Here is a 10,375-nt window from a genome sequence, read left to right on the forward strand (position 1 = left end):
AGACAATTAATGGATCTGCAGCCAGTTACAAATACAAATTTAGCATATTCACAAAAAGTTTGTGAAAGTTTAGATACTGCTGAAGAATTGAAAATGTATGTTTTAACAATGAGGTATGTATTGAAACAGCTGAACAGTCTATTTGACTTCTGGATTGTAACGTGGATTTAAAAATTGGAAGCTCTACCACATAAAAATATTCAGCAGAAGTTGCTAATAACTCTGTCCAGGAGATATAAATGTACAGAAATGGAGCTCATTCTCTCACTATTCAAGCTTACATTACAAGCTACATTATAATCATACAAATGCATGGCTTACAAGATGTAGGAAGCTTGACATCATTCAATGGAGGCATCTCCCCAGCACTGCAGACCTAGTTGTCATGATCTGTGGAAAGTCTGTGTGGCAGAATAGCAAATCAAAAAAACTGGAGTTTGCAAACAGCTTGCAAAAAGGTAAAAGAACTCCACCAAACCAGAGTAAATGAACACAATACCATTTGCTACATGATCACCTGTCAAAAATTTCTGACCCACCAAGACAGGACATGCAAAAACCTTTCTAAAGTGTTGAATATAAAATCAGCTTTTCACTAAGAATTTTGAAGCTAGTATGGTAATCAAAACTCCCAATACAGACCAAAGAACATGCAGCAGTGACAGGAGTGGAGTGTTCTCCACTCTGTGGAGAACAGATTTTCCTGTCACAAAGAATTATTTGGACTTAAAAATTACATCAGTAAGGAAGCCAGAGCTCAGGTTATACAACAAATACACAGTAACTTGCAAAGGAAGGATTATGGGAAAGTAACTGAATGCACAAGCAACAGAGCTGCAGATCTGTTTGTCTTGCTCCTAGGAAACAAATGTATTTAATATTTTTAATCAAACTTTTGCAGACAATATTGCAAACTACCAAGATCTTAGCTAGGGAGCAAGCTCAAAAACTTAAAAAGCTTTACCCTTTGCCCTTAAATCTTATTAGAATGAAGCTGAGCTCTCAAAAACCCTAACCCTCTCCTCTCCTGACTCTCAGAATTAATTTCAGCCATTCAGAAGTAAGTAAGGAAAGAAAAACAAATTAATTTCTGCCCAGCACCAAGAGGAATGGCATTGGGATTTTCAGGGTCTTTCAGCAGACAATGCAGTTATAAGCACCCAGCAATTCGAGCGAGCTCCAAATTAATAGACTCTTACACTGTAACAGAAAAAACAAAGGTAAGCTATTGGGAAGGCAGCTCAGATTTTACCCTCTTGTTTATGCAAAATGTATTTTTGCAGTACTGTGCAAGCAAAGGAATTCAAAATTGCCAATATTTTGAAATCTAAATATCAGCAACGTAAGGTTCACTCTTCTAAGGTCTTACATAAACCCCGGTCTTACATAAACCTCATCCCATAAAAATGCCATGATATGTCTCACAACTCATTCAGCCCTTTCAGTGGTTATAGAAATAATAAGAATGGGCAAAAAAATGGAGGAGTGAAAACATGCATCAGGTATTTGTAACTGGGGAAGAGGTCAGCATATCAAATTTATGGCCAAGTGTCAATTTAAAAAATAAAACCATTTTCTTATAATGCTTTATAAACACTTTACAGTTAACACAGGATGGATGCTTAAATGAAGTAACACAGATATCCTTTTACCATTTTATCTCCTTTTTACTGGATGCTTTCTGCATTTTCCTCAGCATCAGCAGTAGCTTACACAAAACTTAAGAGGTACAGAGGATGTTTTCTTCCACCACCAACACAACCAAGTTTTCAGACCAAATTCTATATTTGATTACTAAATTTCTAGTTTACAGGTAATAACCTGAAACAATAAAAAGCAAAAGAAACAGTCAAGGATGCCACAATCAAACAGAACTTTCTGTGACAAAATGTCAGAAAAAAAGTAGCAGGTTTACATCTGGCTCATTTCTATCCATGACAGAATTGAGTTATAATAAACTTTTCCTTTCCCATTTTATTAATTTAATAGGCTGCAATATGAGAATACTGGGTGCTGTCTACACGACTGATTATGGCAAGAATCGATCCTTCTTTGTTAACAGTTACCAGCAACACCACCATGGCAAAACCCCCTAATATGTAAAGAAAAACATTTTAGTAACCACTATATCCAAGGTCCATCTTGGTTGCTGTTCTCTGTGCCAAATTCGTGAAATTCAGTTTTAAAAGGCACTAGATTTTAAACCAGATAGTTATGGTTTAACCCAGCTACAGAAAAGCCAGAAAGTTAACCAGCAGACCTATAAATTAACACGGTGGTAAGAAAGACTGTGAGTCAAGGTGGGGGACATCAAGCTTTTAAGTCAGAGCTGCCACTGACAGACAGTAACATATAATCATGACATCAAGTCCACATTTAACTAGGCAGGGATGTTTCTGCAACAAGGCTCAGGATATGATTTCATGAGAATCTTAAGAGCATAAGCAATTTTAGAAGTCCTTGAAGTCCTTCAATCCTGTCCCTAAAGTGCAGCATGTTCTTTAATGTTTCTGTCTTCTGAGAACACTGAATATACTCAGTCTCATTCAGGCATACACAGTAACTGCTGTTGTGAAGGCTGTATATCCAGGGACAAAGCTTCTGCATGTACAACAGAAGTCAGACGTAGCAACCACAACAATTTGAATGAGATGTTCCTAGGACAAAACACTCTGGCAGTTGCAGACAAAAATCTGAAGAAAAACATTCCATGTTTCACTTTCATTGAACAGACTAAAAATCCTCAGGGAATGACCTTGAAGTGCATACTAAAGAGGCAAGACCCAGAAGCAAGTATTAGGAAGATGGTGTGGGAACAAAAAATCTCCTTGCTTTAAGAAATGTCTATTTACTGTTTTCATGAGGAGACAAAAATGGACGAAATCATTGTCAACAGGTTAGAGAAGGATAACAACTTTTTTTTCCCAGATGACATTATAACCCTGCCCATAAAGTTCTGTTTAGATGAGTTTTGAGCCAAGATGTTCCATGCAATTAGATGTTGTGAAACTCTTGGATACTTCAGTAACATTAAAACAGAATGTTTTGAAAACCTCTGCATAATATTTCTAGGAAGTGTAACATACATCAGCCCCATTCCAACACAAAACCCATGATAGGTTATTGCAGAACACTGCTCTTCATTAGGGCAGAGGTGCATCTTGAACTCTGTGTTCAGAACATTCAACATCAGAATTAATATAAAAATCCAGAAGCAAGTTTTATTACTGTTTTTATCAAAATTAACTATCACTTATCAAAATTAACTTGAAAATATACCTCATGGACATGAATCCAGAACCAATGAGATTTTCTGGCTATTTTACAGATATTAAAGTTTACTGTGCTCATTTTAAGTCATTTGAGCAACCTGAGCACTCATGAAGTGGAAAGGACCTACAATTCTGCTCTCTCCCATGTTGGACCTCAGACATAGGTACTTCTTGCACTGTAACTCGCATCACTGCAGCCCCCTCCCCCTTTCTTCTGTGTTTCCCAGCTCTGCCTTTTTTTATTTTTAACCATATGCATCCTTTTTTCTATGCTTTTGTAATCTTCCACCCTCTTTCTAGCTATACCCAAAGGTCTCCATTTCAGGGCAAGTGCTTTTTCGGTATGTACCACAAGAATGAAGTTTACCCATGAAGTGTTACCCAAGCCTGCGATGTGCAATGCTCATACTGCTTACAAAAAAGCTGTGATAGCACCCAACTCAGTTTCACATTCCTATTTAAAAGCTAAAAAAAAAATAAAAAATAAAAAGAATACATATATATTAGCAACTACATACCACGTATGGAATAAGAAAGAAAACAGAGATAAAGACGCAGAGAAGAAGCAAGGGGCAAGCTGCACAGCCCCACTAAAACTCCTCACTCTTGTGACAGAGACCACGGGTTAGGTACCGCAGAGGTCCTACCTCTGCCCCATCCACAGTAAACTCTGTGTCTGATAGAACTTGGCAATGCCACACATTTCAAGTGTTTTTACAAACAACACACTGCACATTGCAGTAAGAATGTGCAAAGCACAGCGTAATTAAAATTTCCTCTTGATGCCTCTCAGATGTTATTCAACTTTCTACTGCTTTTATTTTATTCATACATCAACTGATGTACTCCTGCTGCCCTTCAGATATTTCATGACTTCAGCCTGGCTTAATCCTTGTCAGCCTTCTCTTACTTACCATGCCAGCAGTCCACATTTTAGCCTGTTTCCAAATTCCATCAAACTGAACAAGAGCAAAGCACACATACAACAGGCACCTCTCACTAACCTGTACCATTGCCCACTCACACCCACCCTGCTTCTCTTTTGGTAAAATTCCATTGTATATCATGCATGCACAATTAAGATTACATGATTAGGAGGTGAATGCTTTCATTTTTTCATAAGGGCCCATATAAGAACACAGATACAAGACTATATAAAGCATATGATCACTTCCCTCAGCTCCAAACATGCTACACACAAACCTCACAAGTATAAATACACACTGAGAGTTGTTTCACTGCAATTCATTGGAGCAGCTTCTATAATGTGTTCCTTTATCACAGTCACCTAAGTCAACAAAGAGTTACCTACATCAAAATGCAAGAACTGGTAATCAACATTTTGGACTATCTATCCCCATTTCCATTTTCTGGAAAACCTAAGAGGTGTGCAACCCTTTTGACAACAGACTATTTTCTCTACATGCTTACACCACAAATGCTTCAGGTGTCAAGAAGTGCAAGTAGTCTTCAAAATAGTTAAGAAGTTAAATGGGTTTAAAAAGCTATCACATCAAAAGCTCCCTTATGGAAAGATAAAGATATAATTAAGAAGACTTTGGTGTCAGTATGACACCAAATTACTAAAGGTAGCCAATTTCACAATGGTCTGTTAGAGCACTAACCCATCCCATTTCTGTGTTTTGCCTTTTGCCACACCCTTCTCTCCCTCACTTCAATATATGAGCAGACTTTCTCAATGGCAACAGGTGCTCTTGCATCTTTTTCAGAGAATGTGTTTTTTTAATTCCCACATCTTCCCCTCCTTTCTGTAGTCTCCTATCATCTTGAGTTTTCTAGTACAACACACTCGGAACACCTTCCTTCTCTGCTATTCCTCACCATACCACCATGTGTTCATGCTGCCACTTAAAATCCTCCTTTTACCCTCTTAACCTTATTCCAGATCGACCTCATTCCCTTACACAGCTTTACTGACTCACAAATCTCTCTTCTCTACTGACCTCTCTCCTGCTGCTCAGCTTCTCATCTGGACCTTTCTGAGCCAATATAAATGCAAACACTCACCTTTCCTCCCATGCCCTCCTCTCCCTGGCTGTCAATGCAAATCATGAACCAAAAAACCATCCCAAAAGAATGTCAGAATTGCAAGTAAATACTCAGAAGTTATGAAACACAAGAATCAAAATTTCCTCAGCAAAAAATCCTAATAAACCACTATATAAGAGAAAATACATTTTAGTAGTTTATCAGTTGGAAGAGTTGTTCAGAGTCTCCCACAGAGGTTCAGAACAATCAGAGAACCCCTGGCACACACTGTCCCATTCAAAGAGGTAAGTCTCTAACTGGGCCTATAAGCCCCCAGCAGGCTCTAAAACAACTTTTTATACACCCAAATACATGCAATACTGGCTAAAATTTGTCTTCTCCAATGACCCATAGTCACCAGCACTACAGCAGCCCCACATCTAGTTGCACATCTGGATTTATAGCTTCACTGTCACTTCCACTGGGGCTAAGGTCTCCCCTAAGTATACTTCGGCAGCCTCTGAAGAAATGTCTTTGCTTGATACTTGGAAATGGGGTTATGAGCATCTTTCTTCTGCCACCAGAATGAAAAGAAAGCCTCTGTTACATTTTGTCATCTTTCCCTCTCTCCCTTTAGTCTGCATTAGAAGATGAGAGATCTTGATGAACACAGATCTTCCCTCCCCAAATTCATACAAGTACCAGAAACCATCAGAAATAATCCCATAAGTGCCTGAAAACCTGCTCATACAAATACTTTCTGATGAGCTCATGCATGTAACACAAAAGGCTTTAAGTACTGAGCTGTGACTGACACAACCTTGCCAGCCAAGAAGACAAAATCAGAAAAGAGGAAGGAAACCTTTAACCTTCTCCCACATCTGCTTTTCACACTGCACTTACACCTCACTCAGTTTTTTAAAAATGCAAGTTGTAGCAACCAAGCCTGCGTTCAGTCATCTTTACCATGGGAAAGAAGAAAAGTAAGCAGGACTCTGCTTTCAGCAGTCTACCCGCTCAGTTTGCTTTAAAACCTAGATCGTGTAACCAGCAAAAAGTTCCGGCAGAAATTCTGAGTTGAGAGTGTCCCATCATGCTGTAATACAGTGAACCATCCTACTAAGGAGACACAGGCTCTATCAAGCCTAATAAACTATTCCTCTTTTATTAATCAAACAGCTCACTTCAAAATTAAGTTCTGTAATACAAACAAGCTTGAAAGGTAACACAAAAATAATTGTGAACACTGGTGTTAGAGTCTATGTCTTTACCTTTACTCCAACTATTTTATGAGACCAAAGGCCACTTACAAGTAATTTGATGTGGGCTTGTAACTGCAGATGCCCTAAAGTTCTGTTTTAAAGAAAACTATCCCACTTATCTCAGAGGGGGAAAAAAACCCCAGTATTGCAGTTTGGGGATCTTTTTCTGTATGTATACACACATTTAGCAGCTGTTCTTCCTAGTTATATTACAAGCCAGAAGCAGTCCTGCTGCATCCAGAGTGAATAAGTGAATTCAAAACTGGCAAAAGGCTCACACTAGGCTGTCTGCCTCACAGGCAGAAGTCTCCATCTAAAACTTACAGAGAGGAGGTCCAAGGCTGTAAACAGGTTTGGAAATCAGTAGCAGGTGACATGTTAACCAAGCAATCACTGTCATTGTGACTACTAAAACATTTGTTCAGTTAATCTTCTAATCCTAAATTAGGACAGGGCCATGAATATTTTTCAGCTGAGATCTTCCAGAAAGTAACTGAACTACTGTTATTCTGTTTCCACCATGCTTTGCGCAGTTACCAAATTGCAACAAAGCAAGCCTTATTGCATAACAAATTGAGTCACACTACTGTTTTCAATGCAGATAAACTTTGCATTTATTCTTTGTGTGCACCTGTCACTAGTAATTTAATCTAGGGGTTTGATGGTATATTGTAACTTCCTACCACTGCCACGGCATTCTAAATGAAAAATTATTTAACATATTTCTCTTGTTTATAAACTTCCCCTGGGCACTGAGCTTTACTTGACTTCAAAAGATGGACAAATGCTGATTTTAATTATTGCTAGAAACCAACCAATAAAAGCACTAGCACTTCAACACAAATGTGCTTTCTGAATTCATGGAAAAAGATGATGAGATTTTATTCTTAGAAATCTTTAGTGCGTTGGGAGGCTTACACAGAGAAATACCACATCAACATCTAATCATTCAGAAGTTCTGAAAATCAACACCCCTTAAAAGCCATCCAGCTGTGTAAACCACATGAGAAACTTGCAGTAATCCTCTTGAAAATTCAGCCCAACCCTAGGTCCAGATCAACGAGTGTTACGATCCTGCAATCCTGAAAGGCAACTCGAGTTGAGGGTGGTTGGCACTGTCTCAGCAGCACTCAGCACTCTGTGTGATCAAACCAGACAGCTAATGCAGTTCAGGCTAATGCGCTGAATGAACACACAAACAAAACAGGCTGAGGCAGAGCTATTTTAAGACTTGTACTTAGAAAACCTGTAAACCAGCAACAAGAAGCTTTACAAACTACTTGTATTTAAGACTGTGAAGAGGTCAGAAAGAACACAGAACCAAGAAGGGTTCACTTGTAGTTTCAAGTGGGTAATGTTGCAGAAGGCAGAGGTTGTGTGAAGGAGAAGATTTTGGAAAGCTATTTTAAGTTTGAGGAAAGGAGGAGAGTGCAGAGTTATAGAGTAGACAAAATTGCTTAGGGCTTTGAAAGGGAAGGTTCTGGAGTTTACATTTGAAATAAGAATTCTGTGTACATACGGTGATAATGGCATAACCGGGAATTTGGAAAAGATGAATAGTCTGGATCTAGTCAGACTGAGCTGGCAGAGCAGGAAAACATGTAAGATGAAAAACAAAATCCCATGCTGCAAAAAGGACTAAAAAGAGAACAAGATGGAGGATGCAGTTAGTTTTGAAAGGTAACAGAACAGACACAAAACATGACAACATGCAAACAGCAATATCCTTAATTAAGATGTCATGAATGCATGGCATGATTTTCATGCAAACAGCTGAAGAATTTTAAGTCTGATTTCTCAAAATAACACAAGACTTAGTTATGCAAGAAAGGAGATGTAGAAGAGACTGCAAGAAATGAGTTTTTGAGGACAAGGCAATCAGCAATGGGATACACCGCCTGATATTTAAAGCGTACAGAAAGAGACAAATTCATGTAAACAATGCATACAAAGCATATTTACACATCTGACAGAAGGAATAAAGCACATGTATGACTAAAGCAGAGCTAGATATATTCTGATAGAGCAATGTTTGGACTAGAACCATAAAATACAATGGAACAAACTTTGAGATAAGTGACCAGCAAATACATTAAGTACGTTTGGTAAACAAACTCAGAGATAGGATGACTGCATTACTCTACAGAGGCAGGCAATATATTTGGGGGCAATGGAAGGGTATAAAAATGGATCTGCAATGGAAGCTTAAATGTAACAAGACATAAAGCATACACTAAGAAGGCATACTTGAGTAAAGAACATGTGAACTGAAGAACAGCCCATTGATGAGTAACTTGTATACAACCATTCGAATGTACACACATAAGAGATATAGTGTGGAATTATGTAACTTCAGACAGAAGAATGATTATTAGCTATAATAAAGTCATATCAGGGGTTTAAGTGGTTACAAACAAGTATTAGAGATATCTGTTAAGAACAGGGACAGGGTAACTTATGCCATAGGAATTATTTCAGCAGATGTGAATGCCCTGGGACAGTGCAAGGAAAGAAGAAGCTAGCAGAGACAGCATACAGGACTGGAAAAGTTACAGCAACAGCGTATGCTTGTAATTTATAGATGTGCTCTCATCTCCTATTTACATAAAGTACAGAATGACGACACAGAGAGGCTGACAAGTGTCTGTCCGCTCTACATCAAAGTGAACGTATAGAATGGATGGAACGAGAAGACGGGGTATCTGTAGGCACAGACAGAGCCGCAGAGGCACACCGGAGCATGGGCCAGCACTATATACAGCCCTGTGACGTCTGGGGCGCAAAGGGAAGGGCGGCTGACAGTCGGAGTGCGTACCTACGCCAAAGCAAAGCGGCAGAAAACGCGCAGGGACGCGCCTGCAGGCAGGTGTGCAATGACAACAGCTGGCCAGCCACGGCGGGGCTCCAGCGCAGAAGGCGAAGCAGCGGGGACACGGGGCTCGCAGGCAGCCGGTGGCAAACCCTGCTGGGAGCCTGCCCTTGCCAGAAGGCGGGAAGCCATGGCAGGAGGGCGGGCTGTGCGGCACGAAAACATGGCAGGCAGTGTGCCCGCACGCCGGGGAGCGCCCGAGCAGCGATGCCGGAGCGCGGCAGGGCCGGAGCGGAGTGCGGAGCCGGGAGCCCATGCAGCCCCCGGCACAGGGGCCGGCCGCCGCCGCCCCGCAGCCCATAGGCGCCGCGGGCAGACGGGCCGGCAGCGGGAGGAGGCGGGCGAGCAGCGCCCGCGGCGGCACGGCACGGCACGGCCCGGGCGCCCTGAAAGGTTTCCTGCCGCCGTCCAGGACGGCCGCGGAGAGAACAGGGCTCATCCCGCGGCCGCTCCACTCACCCTTCGCTGGGAGCCTCCTCCTCGGCCATGGCGGCGGCGCGGTGCTCGGGAGCTGACAGCGGCGGAGGGGCGGCGGTGGCGGTGGCCGGCAGCGCAGCGAGGGACAGCGCGACAGCGGCGGCACCGGCCATCACGGGCTCCTCCCTCTCTTACTCCCTCCCTCCTGCCCGCCCGCCGCCTGCGTCAGCCTCGCGGGGCCACCCACAGCCCAGAGCGCCGCCGCGGGCGAGACGAGGGCTGCGTGTGGGCGTCGGGCCCGAGCCGGGCACGGTCCCACGCAAACGGGAGCGGGTCCCGGGCGCTGCCAGCCGCCCGCCAGCGGCATGGCTGGAGCGAGGCCACCGTCGGTAGGCTCCTGATCCCGGGATGGCGGCACAGATGAGGCCCGTGCAGAAGGGCTGCGGCTTCCCGGGCGGGCAGAGGGGCGTCTCTGCCCCGAGAGTGTGGGCCCACGGTGCACGTGTGTGTCTGTGTGTCCTGTGCACGCTGCACACGGTGCGGACATACTGCGTACACACTGGGCA

General features: G+C 42.3%; 1 protein-coding gene across 1 annotated transcript in view; it reads right to left on the reverse strand.

The window, feature by feature from the left end:
• The window catches only part of ABHD5 (abhydrolase domain containing 5, lysophosphatidic acid acyltransferase), a 28,100-nt gene extending 18,088 nt beyond the window's left edge, over window positions 1–10,012 (reverse strand). The window contains exon 1 of the mRNA XM_058832001.1: window positions 9,852–10,012. Coding sequence (XP_058687984.1) covers window positions 9,852–9,982 — 131 coding nt within the window. The 5' untranslated portion in view covers window positions 9,983–10,012. The remainder of the gene's footprint in view (window positions 1–9,851) is intronic.
• Between the last annotated feature and the right edge of the window lie 363 nt (window positions 10,013–10,375).

The sequence above is a fragment of the Poecile atricapillus genome, chromosome 2, assembly GCF_030490865.1.
Source record: "Poecile atricapillus isolate bPoeAtr1 chromosome 2, bPoeAtr1.hap1, whole genome shotgun sequence".
NCBI classification, from domain to species: Eukaryota; Metazoa; Chordata; class Aves; order Passeriformes; family Paridae; genus Poecile; species Poecile atricapillus.